General features: G+C 36.7%; 2 protein-coding genes across 6 annotated transcripts in view; both read right to left on the bottom strand.

Annotated features, from left to right (window-relative positions):
* The window catches only part of eea1 (early endosome antigen 1), a 21,516-nt gene extending 13,991 nt beyond the window's left edge, over positions 1 to 7,525 (bottom strand). For 3 of the 4 annotated variants that reach the window (XM_016552625.1, XM_016552643.1, XM_016552633.1), the window contains exons 1-11: positions 7,376 to 7,525; positions 4,917 to 4,991; positions 4,557 to 4,669; positions 4,316 to 4,370; positions 4,088 to 4,159; positions 3,910 to 3,943; positions 3,494 to 3,598; positions 3,204 to 3,325; positions 2,928 to 3,083; positions 839 to 853; positions 351 to 467 (exon numbers count right to left, since the gene is read on the bottom strand). In XM_016552625.1, coding sequence (XP_016408111.1) covers positions 351 to 467; positions 839 to 853; positions 2,928 to 3,083; positions 3,204 to 3,325; positions 3,494 to 3,598; positions 3,910 to 3,943; positions 4,088 to 4,159; positions 4,316 to 4,370; positions 4,557 to 4,669; positions 4,917 to 4,991; positions 7,376 to 7,399 — 888 coding nt within the window. In that variant the 5' untranslated portion in view covers positions 7,400 to 7,525. The remainder of the gene's footprint in view (positions 1 to 350; positions 468 to 838; positions 854 to 2,927; positions 3,084 to 3,203; positions 3,326 to 3,493; positions 3,599 to 3,909; positions 3,944 to 4,087; positions 4,160 to 4,315; positions 4,371 to 4,556; positions 4,670 to 4,916; positions 4,992 to 7,375) is intronic. The other variant, XM_016552651.1, reaches the window with a different exon arrangement.
* Positions 7,526 to 10,190: 2,665 nt separating this feature from the next.
* Positions 10,191 to 21,209, bottom strand: part of nudt4a (nudix (nucleoside diphosphate linked moiety X)-type motif 4a) — a 22,928-nt gene continuing 11,909 nt past the window's right edge. Inside the window, exons 3-5 of one of the 2 annotated variants that reach the window (XM_016552670.1) lie at positions 14,231 to 14,275; positions 13,944 to 14,028; positions 10,191 to 11,469 (exon numbers count right to left, since the gene is read on the bottom strand). In XM_016552670.1, coding sequence (XP_016408156.1) covers positions 11,264 to 11,469; positions 13,944 to 14,028; positions 14,231 to 14,275 — 336 coding nt within the window. In that variant the 3' untranslated portion in view covers positions 10,191 to 11,263. Of the gene's footprint in view, positions 11,470 to 13,943; positions 14,032 to 14,230; positions 14,276 to 21,209 lie in introns of both variants that reach the window. The other variant, XM_016552662.1, reaches the window with a different exon arrangement.

Below are 21,209 nucleotides of genomic sequence, written 5' to 3'. Positions count from 1 at the left end.
GCGCAAAACCACGTTCATATTCGCGCGATTTTTTGCGCAGCTCGTCAGTGAACAACGGCTCTGTGTAGTTAATGCTGCTCAATGTGAAAGCCCGCAGGTGATGGAGATTTACCGCTGATTACAGAACCGGCTTTCTGACAAGATGCGCATTAAATATCGCATGCGATTTATCGTGCAGCCCTAGTCTCAACATATTCAGCGCTGGCGTGTGTTCTGTGAAGCTGTAAAGTAGGCCATTAAAATATACAGCTGGATTTGCTGTGAGCATACAGCACATGCCTTGTTGCTTAGGGTGGCCTAGTAAATCTAGACACAACATATCTCCATCTGTTTGTGTATGTGAGTGTTACCTGGGTCTGCTGCTGGAAGTTGTTCAGGCTGCTCTGTAATTGGTGGATCTGCTGGGTGTAGACCGCTGCCTCCTGAGGACCCTTCTCCAGTTCTGCCTTCAACTGAGCAATCGTTGTCTACAAACAAGCATGCAAATGTGAAATCGCCAAAGCAAACAAGTCTAGTGTCATTTATGCTTGCTTCAATTTTAATATGCCGTCTACTCTGTCTAAAGTCTGATATTTTTGCACATGGCAAAACAAGAGAGCAAGAAAAGAATCATTTCATTGTATAATGCATTTTTCATTGGATGAAAATGAAAAGAACATTACATTTTTGTGTAGAATGAGGGTAAAAATTCTAAAGCTGATGACATGAAGAACATAAAAGAGCATAGACATTAAGAGAGTCTTGCATAATAACTTACATTTTCTGAAGAAAAAAGGCGCATTCTGGCAAAAATAATGAAAAACATGACACTGAGGCATTCAAAAGGAAAAATTGTTACCTCCAGTTTACGAATCTCCAAGAGCAAGCAAAGCAGGTTCAGAGTTAAGTGAAGGGTGAACGAGGGAGAAGGACACACAAACACAGACCAGTGAGGTGAGACAGGACACACGGTACAGAGGCAGAGGTGCCAATACACAGGTTATGACAAGTACTTTGGGACAAAACACGGACTATGTTTCAAACCCTGGTGCACTGCCTACCTAGAAGGTGTTTTAGGCATGCTTCTGATGATAAATATAGCAAATAGACACTAAGTCTGGGGTCAGTAAGATTTTTTGTTTTTAAGAAATTAATACTTTTATTCAGTCAGGACACATTAAATTAATTTAAAGTAATAGCAAAGACTTCAGCATTGTTATGAAATATTTCTTTCAAATAAAAGCTGTTCTCTATTCATCAAAGAATCCTGAAAAAAAGTGTATCACAGTTTCCGCAACAAAAAATGTTAAGCAGCATTTTCAAGTGTTTTAACATTGATAATAATAAGAAGTGTTTCCTGAGCACTAAATCAGCACATCAGGATTATTTCTGAAGGATCATTTCTGAAGTAGTGGCTGCTAAAAAATCAGTTTCACCATCACAGGAATAAATTACATTTTAAAATGTATTAAAACAGTTATATTAAACTGTAATAATATTTCACAAGATTAATGATTTACTGTATTTTTGATCAAATTAATGCATCCTTGGTGAGCAGAAGAGACTTTTGAACAGTTGTGTAACTATTTTATTACGTTTTAAAGAGTATCGAAAGAAAACATCAGTTCAAAATGAAGTTCTCACACTTTGTGTGTGATTCATGCGAGAAACAACTTGGCTACGTTTACACGACAACGGTGTAGTCAAAAACGGAAAAGTTTTTCCCTTGCGTTTTTAAAAAGTTTCACGTATACACAACAACGTTTTCAAAACGATTTGAGTTTACACATATCCACGAAATGGCCAAAAACGCTGTATTACGTATGCCAGGCCAGTAGTTGGCGCTGTCACCTTGTTAGTAAACAGTACCTGTAGGGAAGTGAAGATTATATGATGTATATGATGCGTCTCCGCTGTTGGTTGTAATATTGGTGAAGTTAATCCACACTTTGCTGAAGAAGCGTTAGCAAACTCTTGAGCAGCAACAACTAGTACCATATACTCCGCCATTGTTGTGTATGTTTGTTCGTTGTGTATGTCTACATACCTAACACGTACTATGCACGTGCATGACGTCACCGTTTTCAAAGATTCCCGTTTTGGGTGTTTACAAGGAAACGACAATGGTGCCGTTTTCAAAAACGTCCACTTTGAAACCCGTTTTCAAAAATATGCGTTTTCAGTCCCCAAAACGCCGTTGTCGTGTAAACGGCCCCTCAATTATAGTGTCACCTCTGAAACAGCGACACTATAATCTAATGAATTTATGGAGGCATATTGCAAAGAATGATGCCAGCAACCTTAACATTTCCTTATACCGTCACTAGATGGCAGCCTTTGAATTAGGTAGACCAACAAACGTCAAACCATTATCTGAAGAAAGCACACTTAAGTGACCCGTTTGTAATGATCTATGAACCAGAACTATTCTGTTTGTGGGACCTTATATAATGAGAGGCGATTTTTAGGTCAGAAGTGCAGGCGATTACAGGCATGTTTACAGGAAACACTCAGAGGTGGGAGGGCCTGCCAGTGGGTTAATGGTTAACCTCAGGAATCTGTTAGAGAGGACAGTCAGTGTGACCCTTAGATGTTTAACAAACACGTTCGGACACGACATTATGATTGAAACTGACAGTATGAAATAGTTTGAGAGTTTTAATGCCAGCAATCTGCAGTCGTTTGTGATCTCGGTTTACTTCAATGGGCAAAGTGACATCACTGGCGCACCCATTCAAAGGTCAGTTGCTTGTCTCAAAATGACCTTTCATTATCTCTGCCTTCACGAGCTATTGATTCTGGCACGAGTCTCCATATTTGTCCGCTTCTATCAATACTTACATTTTCCGAATAAACAGCAGAGATCGACTGTTTGTAAAACATCATGGTAACTCTGTCCTCACGTCAGTTATACAGTGCAGACAAGGTCACAGCAGGTTTGAGCTCACCTCTGAGGTAGTGAAGCTGGCCTGCAGCTGTTCGTATTGGCTCTTGAGGCGCTCGGACGACTCCTCCCTCTCACGGGTCATGTTGTCCATGAGCGTCTGCACCTGCACCAGCTCTTTCTTCAACACCTCCACGTCTTCCACTCCAGGCCTCTGGAGCTGGAGGAGAGCCAATGACAGACAGGATTAGACGAGTTAAGAGGTTGATGAGGTATGGGCAGCAGCAGCTGAGAGGATGCAAACTCATTAATTATCATGAGACAATAGATGTGACATTACCAGCTCTGCCGCCAATTTATCCTTCTCCTGTTTCTCTTTTTGCAGATCTTGGTTTAGGTTGGCCAGCCTCTGCTCCAATGCTTCTCTCATGCTTTTCTCCTCATCATAACGAGATTTTATGTCTGGGATATGAAACACATTTTATTTTATTTTATTTTATTATTTTATTTCCTTTAGGACTGGCCTTAAGCTGATACTTTTTTAAAATAATTTTAAATATAGAAACAAACATTTTAACATTCTAAAGATCACATAAATATTAAAGGCAGGAACGTTCCCGCAAAACCTACCAACTGTCTCAGTTGCGAGCTGGGCAGCTTTCTGTTCAAACAAGTCTTTCATCTGTTTGATGTTGAACTTCTCTGTCTCAGATTTGTTGAGCCTCATCTCAAGTTCTGAGGAGAAAGAAACACTGACTGCAACTTCACAAAATGAACCATTATGCTTAAATAAAACATTTAAAAGTATGTTCAGGATTCAATACGAGATACACTCTGTTGACAGCATTTGCACTGAAAATAATTTTGATATATCCTTTCATTTTTAATTACATAAATGCTGTTACAGTATATATACATTTTTAAAAATGCAATATCCTGTGCTAATATGACAGTCAATGTAATGCCACAGAGCTATTGATTGAGCTAAACTTGTATTGAACCCAGTACATTCCTTTAAAGAATGAAATCAACACTACTCAACTAACCTGATTCTTCACTAGTACCATCACTCTGTGAGCCCTAAAATCGATACACATCCAGCAATTCAATTAGAGAACACAGCAAACATTCCTTCAGTAGACAATAGACACCATTAAAAGTGTAAACTTTTCTTAATTCATCTTTGATCTCTGTTTGAGCAACCAAGCATTTCAAAGGATTTACTTTGTTAGTTGCTAGATGTCCTTGTACTTTGTCTAATTCTTTTTTCAATTCCTCAGAAAACCAGCGTTCCTCCTGAAAACACACACCAAAATTGCACATCAGCAATTTTAAACCCAATACATATATCCAGTGGAATAACATTATTGAGTAATGGTGCTATGAGTAATGCACATTTCATGCATCCTAAGGCCGATACGATAAGAAGGATGGGAGTAAAAGGCATAATACCTTCAGTGAAGCCTGTAAATCTTGGACTTCTTGTCGAAGAAGGGTTAGATCCTCCCTTAACAAGAAAACCCACAAGCCTTTATTATACATTTTTCATATTAATGACTATTTCTGTATTGTTGAAGTCTTAGTATAGTTTGCTTTAAGATTAAATAAAATGCTGGCTAGATTATCTGGTTGAGAGACTGAGTTTCTCTGACAAGAAAAGAAGCAAGTAGGGTTTAATATTACAGAAGCCCACCTGCCAGGGCTGAAGGGGGATGGCTGGTCTCCTGGCTCATGGAACACCTCATAATGTTTGAAGAGCTCCTCAGCAGAGTTATGTGACTTCATACACTGGGGACAAATGAAGCCCTGTGGACAAAAAAATTAACGCCACAATGAATTCAGGCGAAGATACGAAACAGCAAAGAAAATGCAGCGTAACAAGTAAATGAGAGTGAGTAAATGATGACAGAACTTTAATTTCTGACTGAATTGTTTCCTGGAACAGGCTTGAATACAACACTGATATCATTTTAGCAAATGAAAGAAAAAGTCTTTAAAGCAATGAGGCATTTAGGCAGTATGATGGTAGGGTTATAAATTTAATTCGGCTTACCTCTGAGGACTCATTATTCATATCAGCAGACGGCTGCTCAGACTCCGAGCTCTGGGAACCTCCTTTCCCAGGAGTCTATTTCCAAAAAGATATGATCAAAGAAAGCAGAGAAAGGAAGGATTTGAGTCAGACATCATCTGTGAGAAACTTCATCTCATTATGTCCCACTATTCAGGTCTAGCACAGCTGATCATGTATCTGGGCAGCCGATCAAGACTGAGTGCTGGTTTGGCCTGCTCACTGCATGTCATTCACAAGTTGTAAAGGCAAAGATCGCTTTGTTGGCTTCTTGGGATGTTCTCGGCACAGCTGTCATTCATACGAGGACATGCATCGGGCTGAAACGGTATACTCAGCAGGATGGGCGTCTAACGTTTGCCTCGATCTTGGCAAACGAGAACAGTATGATGTCAAACAATACTGTGCTCAAACACTGATACACCCTTGACATTTTGACATTTCATATGTGCCTACTGTCAGATCACAAGATGTCACAGTGGTTGGAAACTGCTCTTTAATCACTATTAGATCTCACTCTCAGCTTTCCTTTCACTTGTTTAAGAGAATAACTTTGACACCTCACCACATAACATACTGGCCTGGTTCAAAATATATTTTTACTATGATAAAATGTTCTATGTCCATGTCCAAATATGCCGCCTTTCCCATACAAAAATCAGTATGCCAAATAAGCAGGGTGTTCAAATTCTCAAAGACTGACTCTGTATTACATTTACATTTAATCATTTAGCAGACACTTTTATCCAAAGCAACTTACAAATGAGGGCAATAGAAGCAATCAAACCAACAAAAGAGCAATAATATGTAAATGCTGTGACAAGTCCCGGTTAGTCTAATTCAGTACACGTAGCAATACATAAAAACAAGTAGCAATAAATAAAAAACAAGTAGTTAGAACAGAAATAGAATAGAAGGTGCAAGTGTTAGAGGGTCAAGTGTAGATGGAAGAGGTGTGTCTTTAGCCATTTCTTGAAGATGGCTAAAGACTCAGCTGCTCGGATCGAGTCAGGCAGCTCATTCCACCAGCAGGGAACAGTTAAGGTAAAAGTCTGTGAAAGTGATTTATTATATATTATGGGAGTTGGGTGAATCTCACAAAAACCTGCCAAGAAATATTCATGTCATTCATGTTACACCTCAAAACCAGAGGGAAAAATATCCTTTATTTTGCATAATTTTATTTTGATATAACCTACTATTAGGAACCTTGGAATGTTTTTTTTTAAATTTGCACCATTTTATTATTTTCAGGATAATTAGTAACATTTTATCCCCTAATTCTTGTTATTGTAATGCAGTCTCTTTTTTATTTTTTATTACAAAACAAATACTGTTTTGTGATTATTTAAAATCAATTTAAATTAACTTTAAAGGCAGTGCAGCAAATGCTACCAAGATCTTAGATGTATAAATAATTGCATAATAAAATATAAATTTTAAATAAATATTTGTTACAATAAAAATAAAATACACTATCGTTCTAAAGTTTGGGGTAAGATTTTTTTAAAGAAAGTAATTAATAAGACATTTATACTGTTACAAAATATTTATATTTAAAAAAAAAAAAAAAATGCTTTACTTTTGAATTTTCTAATCATCAAAGAACCCTAAAAAAGCAGCACATATTAGAATGATTTCTGAAGGATCATGTGACACTGAAGACTAGAGTATATATATATATAAAGTTTTGAACAGTAGTGTATACACACCACAGCACAGGCCAAGAAATGTCAAAAAAGGTATCATGTTGTATGTAAAAAAAAAAAAAACAGTTATATTACCATGGTAGATTACACAAAAAAGTTTCATTTAGATCATTTTATCTCGTCACATGACTGAAGAAGATAAACATTCAATGAATCAGTGAACTGCAGTTAGTGCTAAATGGACATAACATGACCACTGACAATCATTAAGATCAGATTTTACAGGAATATTAAGCGGAAATCACGGATTCCTGTGCTGTCAGCTGCTGTATGACTACAGCATATAGGATCCCGACAGATCAGACATTTCAATTAATGGAGAAATCTAGTGTGAGTCACAGATCACTGAAAAATACATTCACACCAGCTATTTCAACAGGACACATCTTTTGGACAAAATTAACAAAGCTGAAACATTGCCGTTGCTTGTCGTTAATGATAAAAAAGACTTATTAATAAGTACGTTAATTGAGCAAAGCTATGTAGCAACGGCTAACAGGCTAACAGGTCAGTCTTCATGTCAACATTTACGCAGAATGATATTATCAGGATATTTAACATTCCTCAAGAACAAAACCTATCTTCTGCCCTCGCGATTTGAGACTGTCCTCAAGAAACCACAAGCGAAAAGTCATTATTAATCAATCTTGCACAAGGCCATCATTCAGTGTCAGGCCCGACGAGCTACAAATCACAAACAACTGAATGAATGTCTGTGTGTATTTCACTCACCATCTGTAATATTCGCCTTAGCATTCTGGTCCTTTCTCTGGTTAGAACTATGAAAAATTAAATCTTAAAAGTTTTGTACAAATGAGTGTGTTTTAATATTTTGTTGTTGACACCTGCAGACACACACTGCTGCTTCTGTAAACCCACCCGTTTTCCGCTAAGTCCCGCCCTTCCCCTAATCAATGTTTGCTATCATTGGACCGCTTGAATGAACGGCTTCTAAGATGCCCAATCGTAGGCTGTCTGTAAGGAGCATCCACCAATCATTGGAAAGAGAGATTAGGTCAAAGGCGGGGCTTGTCGGAATGGAGCGCAACAGTGACCGCCCACTTTTTTTGCCTTGATTCCGGAAGTATTTTCCCCATTCAATTTTTTTTCAATCAGGATTTAAAAAAAAATCCTCAGTAAAATTATGTTCAATGTCATAAACAATTGCCATTCAGCTCTGAGATTAAACACAACATTACAAACATTATTTTGAAGTAAACAAGTATTCGAAAACCAGAGAAGTATACAATAGTAAGGTATGATGAGGCCATGAACTACGCATCCCATGAAGCATTTCGAATAGCCTCCTGAGAACCAGAAAAAAAAAAGAAAAAAAAAATCTGAAACAAATTGAGAAAACATTTTTGAAAAATATTTTATTCATATTTTTTATCAGTTTTTAGGTTTCAGGCTATTTTTAACCAAACTTTGTACAAAGATGATTCTCATCTATGTTATGAAAGATAGAACAGAATTATTTGATATACTATTTTATTTTATGCAATATGTGTATTTGTCCATAAATTGGTATTCCCATTCTATCCAATGTATCTATACATTGTATCTAATTTGTATTTGAATGTGTTCTTGGGGCAAACCATAATGAAAAAGAAGTGTAATAATGGGAGTAATAACTTGGCAACATTTTAAGAATATCTCATATTTTCATAGGAATATATATATATATAATTTCTTTCCCTGTTGACTTGTTGTGTCTCCCCAAAATGCCTGATTAACATGATGTTTGTCCTGGTGTCCTCTACAGAAGACATGAATGAAATGTATGCCCTGTTTCATAACAAAAAGTCATATTCCGATTTGAAATCCCATAACATTTTTCTGAGAAGTTTATTTACAACCAACAATTTGAAAGTTAGCCAGATTTAAACGACAATTACAAAGCATTATCATATTTCCCTAAGAGTGCTAAATTTGATCATTCTGTCAATGTCAGTCATAATTAAAGACCAAGGAGAGGGAGTATTTATGATCAAACCTCCAAACATTTGATATCTCTAAAAAAAACGCCCCTGAATGTGCTCTGTACAGGACATCCATAAAACTGTGGCATGTAGGGTCTCAGAGAAATTTACTAAAATCTATGCCTTGGTCCCAGGATGACAGAACAACATTTTTGAAGCGTTGAAGTGCAGAAATGGTCAAACATATACAAATATATAAGTTGTTTGAGAGTATGGGTCGTCTCACTCGATTCTATTTAGATATTGATTATTCGTGTGTTTTGTTTTTATTATTCTGGGACAATTCCACATACACAAGAACTCATGGTCAGGGTCCAAGCCAAATCTCATTAATTTTATCAAGGAGACTGAGGGCTACAGCACCTTTTGTAATATTTGTATTTTTGATTAATGAATGGTTGTTATCTACATGTTATGTGCCTTTTTGGTGCAAATTTTATTTATTTTGTTGTATACCGATATATACAAACATATGCTGCTCTGTTAATGCATTTTGATAGGGGTTCCCAAACTCACTTTCACCCACCTAGAAAGGCATAATCAATCTCAAAATCCATCAAAAGCTTTTTTTTAAAGATATATGAGGGAGAAAAGGCATCATCTTTTACACTTTAAAATTTCCCTACTGAAAAAAGCATCTTAAGCCAGCCTAAACTTGTGTTTTGGTATTAGCTTCTAGGGAAGATTGGAGATCAGCTAAGAACACCAAACCTAGTCTGTTTTTTTTACAGCATATTTATAGGAAGGATAATGATGTTTACATTTGGAAAGAAAAAAAAACAATCCAGAAAAAATAGCCTGTGGTTTTTAAAAAGAATACAAATATGCATGCTGTTTTTGCAACCTCATAATAAACTCATACTTTTTACTATGCCTCCAGGAGAGCACTTGCCACATGACTTTCCAAGAAAGTCCTTAGCTTTTTCTCTGGAACTTTTTAAAAGATGTTTTCTGATGATGTCATCATATGCTGCCAAATCTCTCTTTCAACCATGTTTTTGAGTTTATATATCATTATATGACAGGTAAGTCATCACAAATCACATTTAACATCCCAACTGGTAGTTACCCCAGTGGGTTGAGCTTATCATTCCACCCGTAACCCCAATCAACACCTTTTATAGAGATCATTCCCAACTTTACAACACAGAGATGAGTTTATTTTGTTTAAAAGTTTTCAGGGTATTTCTGATTTTCCAAAGACAGGCAAAAACATTTTTGTCACTTCTTTCAAATCACACAGGGGGCATTTTAACAGTGTTCATTAAGCCTCACTGATCAACAAGTAAAGAGCTGAGGTGCCTGTGTTTTTAGCAGTGCAATCCTTTAATCCTGTCTAAAACAAACTGTGAGACTTAAAATACTAAAACTAAAACTAACAAAACTGACATTTTTAATATTAAAACATATTTACAACCTAACATGCAATCTTCCCTCTGAGGAAAGATAAGTATGCTTGTTTACCATTTACAGTCTTAATAAAACAGTTTGGCAACATATTCCATCTCATTCAGTTAATTCCACATTAAGTTCACTGACAAAAAATTATTATGGAAGATTGCAAAGGCCCCAGTGGAACAAAATAGTATGCAAAATTAAATAAAATTCCTCCTAAGCTATTTAAAGATTGATTTTTTGATGTGTGAATTGTTAGTATATGCACAATACATGTATATTGCACTTCTGTGGCCTTTTGAAAACCCTGGTTTGACAAGATAGATTAGGGTTAACATTGGGCGTTTGCCTTCTCTTTTTCTGAAATATTCAGAATATCGCTTCAGGCAATATATAATCAGCATAATATTCCATAGTCTTTCACGGACCATTGACACCAGAAACATATTTTTCTTTTGTTCACATTTTACCAAATGCCATCTTGTCTTAAAGAGACAGTGGCTCAAAGGTAGTTCTTCCGCCTTACAGGAGATGGAAAATTAGACCTTTTTGTGCAAAAAGAAAAAAAGAGCGATCAGATTGCAACATTTAATGTGGCAAATTCACATTTAAGACCAAACTGTGAAAAGACCTTCAACTTCACAGCATGTTAAACCTATATTACAGGTAGATTTCTGTGATGAAGGCATCTAAAATAATCGAAAGCAGCCCAAATATTCTTTTAGACTATTTACATATTCTATAATTCATGATTAGATTTTTTTTTTCTTATTTGGTTCATCAAGAATTTTTATATACCCAATACCTAAATATGCCTAGTTATCTATTAGATATAAATAGAGAGCATTTCAAAAGACAATCCTAGATATCCTTTCTAAAAAAACAATCAAACCTTGGCACATCCATTATTGTCTTCCTCCACCTAAAGCCATCTGTAAAATAATATTTCCAAAATGTCCATCATGGCAAGCGTCTCCATCAATCTGCGCTTAATACTTAACATCACGTTCTTCAAATAACTTCACCTTGTTTGGCTTGAAATGCACGTTTACAAATGAAAAGTTATGAAAATAACTCTCCTTGTTCATATTGACCCAGAAACTTGCAGGCATTTCACAACAAGCCTTTGGTTTCTACACTTAAAAAAGAGTTTCAAATAGTAAACATTGAAATTATACATGCATAACTGTCTTTCCCAGTCCAGTCCAAGTTTCCCTTGCATCGATGCCCTCTGGTGGCAGTTCTATCTGTGCAAACGGGGCAGTCCACAGTCATGTGAGGCTGTCTGACGGAGGGGGGCGTTGTCAACTGTGTTCGCAGGCTCCTGAGCGTTGCCGTTCGTAGGGCCGCAGCGAGGAGTGAGTTTGCGGAGATATTCTGCATGGACAGGTTTGTGGCACTGTAGCACCCGGATCGCCTCGTCGATCTTGAACCATTTCCGCTTCCGACCTGCAATACATGTTATATTTTTAATAACATCTTGCAACACTGAAACCAATACAAACTATTTGACTGCATAAACAACAGTGCAGTCTTAAAAATAAAGGCTCCTTAATATTGGCATCGATGGTTCCATGAAGAACCTTTAACATCCATGGAACGTTTTCATTGCACATTGGATCCTCTGCAGTGAATGGGTGCCGTCAGAATGAGAGTTCAAACAGCTGATAAAAGCATCATAACCATCAATTAACGCCTAGTGAAGTGAAAAGCTGCATGTTTGTAAAAAAAACAAATCCATCATTAAGATGTTTTCAACTTCAAAATGTTGCTTTCTGCTATAATACAAGTCCTCTATCAATAATATTGATTTCTCCAGTGAAAAAGTCATCTCGTCTGAATAAGGAGAGAAATATGCACAGATCTATAAGTGAAAACAGTTCAAAACAGTTCTGAACAAATGGGTCATTGGATTTTGATGTGAGAGGACAACAGGGGATGGACTTTTTCACTTCACAAGACTGGTGGAACATTGTGATGTTTTTATCAGCTGTTTGGACTCTCATTCTGACGGCACCCATTCACTGCAGAGTATTCTTTGGTGATCAAATGATGCAATGCAAAATTTCTCCAAATCTGATGAAGAAACAAACTCATCTACATCTTGGATGGTCTGAGGGCGAGTAAACTTTCAACAAATTCAAATTTTTGGGTGAACTATACCTTTAAGAAAGAAAGATTCTTTAGAGAAGCTAAAACGGTTCTTCTATTGCATTGCTACAAAACCCCCGTTTGGAACCTTTATTTTTAAGAGTGTAATTACATTTGTCCATTGCCTGAGGTGACTGAAAATTAATTAATTTTGTATTCACAAGAGTTTCATTTACTTCTGACATACTGCTATTAACTACACTTGTTGCCTGGGTTTAAAAATGTATAGCTTTATTTTAAATACGGTACAAATGATCAACTTCACTGTGAACTTGTCAGACGTTTGGCTGCCCAACTATCTGGCTGACAAACATTCCACTGTATTTATAGTCCTGAAAACGGTCTCTCACAAAGTGCTGAAACTTAAACATTCACCTTAAGCATTTTTATATATGTTATATATGCAGGAAGGTTAACGGTCATTACTTTGAGACTATTGACCTTTTTTGCATTTGCTACTCAGCTCTGCATTGAGTAAACCCGTTTCCTCTCTGTGTATTGAGGTTATGATGCCCTATTTGGCAGCCGAAACTATGGTACAGGCAGAGCGAGGCCAGTGATAGGGGAGTGTAGTGACACTAACTGGAAAACAACTGTGCCCCTGCTAACAACACGCCTCCCTGTGAACAAACTTCGGTCTATTTATACGGCTGCTGGGAGTGAAGGATTACCAGTTTTTTTCTTTCCTCGCCATCTACAAATAGTGCAAGTTTTGAATTGCGCTGTCTGTGGGCAAATGTTATTATTGTGTATCCTTCCTGACAACAAAAATTCAGTAAGTAAAAGGTTTTAAGTGGCTAATCCACATACCTGCTCCTTATCCGTAACAGCTTTGTAAAATAGTTACATAAATCCCCATATTTGCAACTGCTTACAGATCAGCAGTTGTGTCTTAGGAAAAGAAACGAGCTGGTTATGATAAGCTTGTCTAAAGCGATCTAAATTCTGTCCTGTTACCAGACTAAGCTGTTTGCACACAAATAAAGTCCCCTGTTGATTTACTGCAGACTTGGGAAGAGGTCACTTTGAGATTTGAGAACGATGACAGAGAGAAGGGTTTTTATTGAATAACTTTTTCAGACTATTTCTGGTCTGTTCTTCACACAAATCTATTATACGGCTTCAGAAGAACTGTAATATCACAAACAAGTCAGACTACTTTTATGGTGATTTTATCACTGTAGTCATCATGATGAAAAGTTCTCTAGAAATTCTGCAATATTACTTCCTTTGTGTTCCACAATATAAATTATTCATGTGATGGCAAAGCTGAATTCTCAGCAGTCCAGTCCATTCAGAAATCACTCTAATATGCTGATTTGCTGCTTTAGAAAGATTTCTTATTATTATTATTAATGTTGAAAACAGTTGTGCTGCTTGATATTTTTGTGGAAACTGAGCATTTGAACCGAATCTACAGCACGAAACACACAGGACAATCAGTGAAGTCTGATTCCTGAATGAATGACTCTTTTGAGTCGGTTCTTTTTAGTGAGTCAAAATCATACAGTGCAACTAGTGTGATCCGATTCAAAAGTAAATGACTCTTTCGAGCTGGTTTTTAGTGAATATGAATCACATTGAGCCATCGATCAGTTAGGAACCTAGGTGTGCTATTTGATAGCAATCTTTCCTTTGAAAACCATGTTTCTAGCATTTGTAAAACCACATTTTTCCATCTAAAAATATATCTAAATTACGACCTATGCTCTCAATGTCAAATACAGAAACATTGAACTAAATCATTCACACAGAAGGCAACATCAACTCACCAATATTGACTGAGTCCTCCCAGTCTTCCAGTGTCTCTGTAACAGTAAGCACATACACATAGGTCCGATGCTTGCTGTCCTGGTTCTGCTGTACAGAATGAGAAATATGAAATTATCTCATGGCTACACAATGTGTGAAACGCAATAAAGCATGCATTGAGAAGGTGTGAAGATATGATATTTATGAATGTTTATGAAATAAAGTCTTGTTTATTTAAGTATCAGTGGCGTGCTAAGACAAGCTGAAGTAACGTCTTACTTTATACAAGGCAGTTTGGCAGTCTTACCTCAAACACCCCCAGAAGCCTGCCAAGGGTGCCCCTCACACCAGCCTGTTTAAGCAGGAACAGACACAGAAAAAGCATTTGAGAGACTCATATTCATCCCAACCCACCAGCCTTTTCGGTTTTAAAAATGGTTGAGGCCCCAAACTGTAAACCATACAGAATATATTATGGAATTAACTAACAAAAACACTCAAATTCTGTTCCCTCTAACAGGCCACACTAACATCAAAATATATAAATGATGCTTGTTGGGCTTGCGACAAGCATTTCCTTTTTGGGCTTTCCAAAAAGGAAATGACTTCAGCTATGACATAAGCTGCAGCATGTGTCTATCAGTGTTAACAGCAGCTTAACAAGAAGATGAACACACCAAATTTCTGTAACCCTACCAGCCGATGCTGACACATCAGGCCAAAACATTAGCCCAGGCTCACTGATCCGGGAGACCTGAGCTGCATGTTTCCACAACACAGGAGATTCCCGGACAACATAATGCTCACAAGAGAACATCATGTCTTCATTTAAACGATGCAAAATGCCCCGACTAGCCTGAGCTTACCCCGCAAATCGGGTTGATACGACTGCTCACAATTGGAACTGACAAACAGCAGGGGTGATTTCAGGGACTATGACAAATTTTGTCTATTTAAAATGCCCTGAGTGTGTTTCTGTCATCTGTGTATCCTCATCTGACACGGTCACCTGACATGTGCATTGCTCTCTAGACAAACCCTAAAAGCAAACAGCAACTTTCATTCTATCAGCTGGAAAAGGACCAAATTGAAACATTTCATGAGATCAAATGTCATTTTTATGTCCGCTCCACAGTTTTGGTCAGTCTACATTAATTTAACATGACACAAGTAACCAATTTTTTAGGTTATCCTTAAAGTATTAGTTCACCTTCAGAATAAAAATTTCCTGATAACTTACCCACCCCCATGTCATCCAATATGTTCATGTCTTTCTGTTTTTTTTATCGCAAAGAAATTAAGGTTTTTGGGGAAAATTTTCCAGAATTTTTCTCCATATAATGGACTTCAATGGTGGCAAACGGGTCGAAGGTCCAAATTGCCGTTTCAATGCAGCTTCAAAGGGCTCTACACGATCCCAGCCGAGGAATAAGGGTCTTATTAGGGCTGCACAATTAATCAAATTTCTAATCGCGATTAAGTCACAGCCATTTATGCTGCGGCGCCCGGGGAGCAGTTGGGGGTTCGGTCGTGGTATTGAAGGTGAGAGAGAGCGCTGTACATTCACTCCCCCCACCTACAATCCCTGCCGGTATGAGACTCGATCCCGCAACCTTTGGGTTACGAGTCCAACTCTCTAACCATTAGGCCACGACTTCCCGACTTCCCGTAATTACAATTATGGATGCCACAATTAATCAATTAATTAAGCAATTAATCGTTCAAAGTCCACTTATGTTATTCTGCGTGCTTAAGATGCATTTTTTTCTTTCTACATGTTATCTTAAGGGTTTTTCCCATTATTTTAATTTTAGTATTATAATACAATTAATATTTAAAGAAGAAACCAATCCGATGTATAGTTGACATTTGAGGCTTATACATTATTATACTTATAAATGCAGTCATTGTTAAATCGTCGCCTTTTTAAAGTTCAATAATCATATGAGGCTACACTGTAAAAAATTACCTGTAGATTTTATAGTAAAATACTGGCAGCAGGGTTGCCAGCCGATTAATGTAAATTTTACAGTAGCATTGCTGTAATTTAATTTTTTCAGTTAGAGTGTTTTCAGCTTTTTTATTTTCATATAAAAATACGGCATGCAGTTGCATTAAACAATGGTATAAACATCATTCAATGTAAATTGTGATAATAGTATTTAATAATCGCAATTACAATTTCAAGGGAATAATCGACAATTATGATTTTTGTCATAATCGTGCAGCCCTAGGTCTTATCTAGCAAAACGATCAGCCATTTTCTAAAAAAATTAATTAAAAATGTATATACTATTTAACCACAAATGCCTCCATCTCATTTTCTCCTCCAACTTCAAAATCGTCTGACATCGTTGTTTTACCTTTTTTTTGTAAAGGGCATTTGACTTTCTTTGCATGTTTGCTTTATAAACACTGGGTCGGTACTTCCGCCTATATTACGCATGACCTTTCCAACGTGACTACGTAATGCGTGAAGTCGAGCTAGTGCAAGACGAGCATTTGTGGTTAAAAAGTATATCATTTTTATTTTTTTTAAGAAAATGACTGATCGTTTTGCTAGATAAGACCCTTATTCCTCAGCTGGGATTGTGTAGAGCCCTTTGAAGCTGCACTGAAACTGCAATTTGGACCTTCAGCCCATTGAAGTCCATTATATGGAGAAAAATCCTGGAATGTTTTCCTCAAAAACCTTAATTTCTTTGCGACTGACGAAAGAAAAACATCAACATCCTGGATGACATGGGGGTGAGAAAATTATCAGGACATTTTTATTCTGAAAGTGAACTAATCCTTTTTTCTCCTTACAAGCATCCTGTTTTAAAAATGCCAAAATCTTTGGGACATCCCACCCCTGTCAAAGCCCCTGGGGGAAGTAGTTTGGGTCCCATGAGTGTTGCCATAGCCAGCAGCATGCCATAATTCACAGACAAGTTTATGGTCTCCTCCAGGGTCTCTTTAACACTCGAATGGCTTGAGTTACACCTTTTAAACCATTATGTAACATATAAATCCCTCGAAGTAAAAATACAGTCTTATGCATGAAGGATAAAATTGAAAAAAATAGGCAAAATATGGCTTAGATATGCAAGTTTTTTAGTGTTGTGCAATTATGCTTCAGTTAACTGAAATTTCAAACCTGTACCATCCGATTTGAAATGATTGAGTTGAATTCAACATGTTAAAAGAACATGTTAAAAAAACATGTAAAAGCCTCACAACCTGGCTGATTTATTTTATTATACAGTCAGATAGCATGTCTAGCTCTGCTGTAAATGTCACTATTAGTTTGGGGCTCCATAATTAATTTCAATAAAAAAAACCACACTGACTGCAGTAATTAAGCTGCATTCAAATTGGGCAACCGCAAGTGTCCAAACATCGTGACTCTTGAACCTCTGGGACATGTACATTTCAGACGGACGAGGCCAACGGTAACAGAACACAGTTTCTAAATGTCGCTGCAATGCTTCACAGCTGTCAACAAATTACCCTCTTGGCAACCTCTACGATGGCCCTTCAATGTCATGACACAGCCCATCCTTGAAACGAACAACATAACCATTAGCTGAGGTAGACATGAAAAGATTCATTTAGCGAAGCCTCTTAAATTGAAGATGACAGAAAACGGGCTCATGCGCATATTGTGAATGACGACTGAGGAATCTATAGGGTGCTGCAGGTATCACATGACCATTGCTCTCATTCCGATATCTGTAACAGTTGAGTCAAAGGTGTTGGCAAAACTGAATGGAATGCAGTGTGGATGAGAGAATTCAATGGCATTTTAATTGATCATTTAATTGCATAAATCACATTTAAACAGATGAATATAGATGAGTGAGTTTTTAATATTAAATGGATAGTTCACCCAAATATTAAAAACAACTGTTTTTGTCTGTAAATTGAAAATCAGTAGGGTCCAAAACATTCGACCCCATGGACTTTCATTGTATAAAAAAAAAAGAAAAACAATTTTCAAAATATCTTTTTATATTCCACAAAAGAAAGTCATATAGGTTTAGAAAAGTATGACGAATTTAGATTTTTTTTTTGGATAAACTATTGCTTTAATATTACGTAATATTTTAGTCATTATGAGTCATTATTTGACTACGTTTAAGACATTTTTCCGCAAATGGATTAAAACTTGGCTTACCAAGATGATGGTTGGTTGCAACTTGCTATACAGTGTCACATATTACTTTTTAAAAAATAGTATGCAGCATATAGTATATACTGCTAAGTATGCAATAAGCAGTATGCATGGTGCAAAGCAAAAAAATCCTGGTGACAAGATATGGGACAGCTGCAACTCATAACTCACTTAAACTTGAGCAAGGTCTCTATGCTGGTAAAGTAAATACACAGCACTACAGTACAGTGAGGCCTCATTTAGGACCCTGGAACCGCCGACAGCCCCTCTAAAGCCTGAGGGACCATCATTACCCTACAGACCACCTGGTGATGCAACCCCCCTCAGTAAACCAGTGAAGAGAAGACATTTTATACAAAAAAATACATAACACAGAGATCAACAGATAATTTGTGATTCTTGCTAAATCACTAAAACATTTAAGACATATTAATAGTTCTTGCTAACTTGCATGTTTTATTTAAAAACACTGGAGTAAAATTTTTTTGATGTTTCCGCATAAGCGCACCAAGGCCGAATTTAGTTGATAAAAATACAGAACAAATAGTAAAGTTGCTAAATAATATTACAATTTAAATAACTGTCTTCTATTTTGTTATATTTGTAAAATGTAATTTATTCCTGTGATGGCAAAGCTGAATTTTCAGCTGGAAGCTGTTTTTTTTTTTCATTCTTTGATAAATATAATATTTAAAAGAACTGCATTTATTCAAAGTCTTTCATAACATTATAAAAGTCTTTATATTTAAAGATTTTTACTTTACTTTACTTGTTTACTGATCAAATGTCAAATGTTTAATCAGATTACTTGCTGAATTAAAAAATTTTTTTTTTTAAACAACAACAACAACAAAAACCCTTACTGACCTCAAACTTTTGAACGGTAGTGTAGGTGGATTTATGTTTAAATTCTCTCTGGAAAGTGCTTATCTGAGAGATTTCTGATCCCAACATTGTCTTGAACAGACTTTTACATGGCAGGGCTCCAGACAAAAAAAAAATGTAAAACGCAGCCTAATTTTCATTTTGGGGCGAACTAACCCTTTAAGGAGCCATTGGCTCCTATAAGAAACTAAACTAGGCGCCAAATAATTTTTTTTAAGTGCCACAGAATAAATGTTTTATTTCTTTCTTATTTTTTTTTAAAAAACACTTTACAGTCATACTTAACATTTCAGTCATACTGTCATGTGTTTATGTCTCCCCTCCATTTACAGCATCAGCATTTTAATCCATTTGCAGATGTCCTGGGAACTAAGGTTCACTTAAAGTGGGAACTAAACGTCTTATCCAAATTCAGAACTTTACAGTCACAAATAATTGTTTATTACATAGAATCTGTGCCAATATCACAGACCATAACTATGTCAGCATCACTTGGCCATTGAGTGTTGTTTGGGCTCCTCCTCAATGCATCCTATAAATGTTGTCATGTGTCATACACACATCCAGTCTGTTTTTCTTCATTAGTAACATGCAATTAAATAGGAGGAGTTGAATTTTATCTTTAGCTCCTTGCATTCTTTCTTATCATGTAGACAACAGGTTAAAAGTAAAAATATGAATATGCAATATAGTGCATATATTTAGCAAAATGCTCCTATTTATAGTTATTTTTTCTAGCTGACTAATGAGCTTATGGACGCCGAATGGTTATTCTGAGGTAAATGTCTTGTTACATGTTAACAATATTGTTAATGTCCACACAGCTGACAGCTTCAACTGTTGTAGTTTGTTCAAGTTGTGCACGAAATAGACACTGCTTTTCTGCACTTTTATGTTGCATGTCTCCATCATTTTCGATCTCTCTCATGCTGCCACAACTAGAGCCTGCTTTTAGCATTTGTGCCGTCAACGCTGGTGTTCGGTCTTCCACTAAAACTTGCGCATCGTTTCATTTTACTGCGTTAAGATAACAAAAGATGTGATCGCAAAACAATCAGGCAAAAAAGGCATTACATGCAAATTTTTAAGTCACAACATGTAAATTTAAATAGTGGCGACCTCAGCAAAAATATTACTCGCAAATTAATATTTTTGGTCACAAATGCAACCTTTTTAGACGCAGTCTGGAGCCCTGCATGGTAATTCATTAAACTCATCTGCAAAAAAATATATATAACTATGATTAACAAGGTATTCAATAACAATGTGGAGTCTTGGAGGTTCATTCAAATCTCTCAGAACTCCTCTATCGGAGGAAGCTTTTTGAGAACAGAGCTCACCTCCTCATAGACCTCTCGAACCGCAGCTCCTCCAGGCTCCTCTTCTGGCTCCATCCCTCCTCCTGGAACGATCCACTGATCTGGATGTCGACTGCTGCTAACAAGCAAAACCTGCCATACACATATTCGCAAACAGAGCTTAGTCAGATATTCCAAATCCAAATGCTCATCAACACTAGAACATCTTGATTACATAACTAGTCTAACCTGATACTGCTCACAGTACATCAATCTGCAAAAATACCATCCATCTGATAAACCTTCCTGGCACTCTAATGTTGGCCTCAACATGTACTGTGGAAATTTCATTTAATTTAAAGTGATAGTACAACCAGAAACCATGAAATTTCTGACATCATTTACTGTGTGACTTTGTTTCTGTGGAACACAAAAGAAGACATTTTGAAGAACTGTTTCTGTTCATACAATGAAAGTCAATGGTGTCCAAAACCATTTAAAGAGATGGTTATTGGGTGCTTTTATAATATAACTGTGTATACTTTACATCATTGTGTGAATCCGTTATTTGAACTAGTTCACTGAAACAAACTGTCCAAAATAACCAGTTCAAAGAAAAGAATCAGACTTCTCCGTTTGCCTGAGGCTATGGTTTACAGGTAATAATGTTGTAAATAATATTACCGTATTGTCCCGAATATAAGACGATATTTTTTTCTTGGAAATACATCTGAAAAAACGCGGTCGTCTTATATTCAGGGTCTAGACTTTGACATGTCAATAATACACCCACAACAATAGGTGGCGCCAAATACGCATAAAACGAGTGTGCCATGAAATACGTAATGTAATGCGTGTTGTAAAGATCGCGAGTAAAAACAAAAGAAAAAGAAAACCTTACAGCTGCATGAATCCTGACTGTCACGTTAGCATGATGGGACCAAACT

This window comes from Sinocyclocheilus rhinocerous, unplaced genomic scaffold (assembly GCF_001515625.1).
Source record: "Sinocyclocheilus rhinocerous isolate Xijiao unplaced genomic scaffold, SAMN03320098_v1.1 scaffold2055, whole genome shotgun sequence".
In the NCBI taxonomy this organism is placed as follows: domain Eukaryota; kingdom Metazoa; phylum Chordata; class Actinopteri; order Cypriniformes; family Cyprinidae; genus Sinocyclocheilus; species Sinocyclocheilus rhinocerous.
Note: the sequence above shows the minus strand (reverse complement) of the source record. Positions and strands in the feature narration are given on the sequence as shown.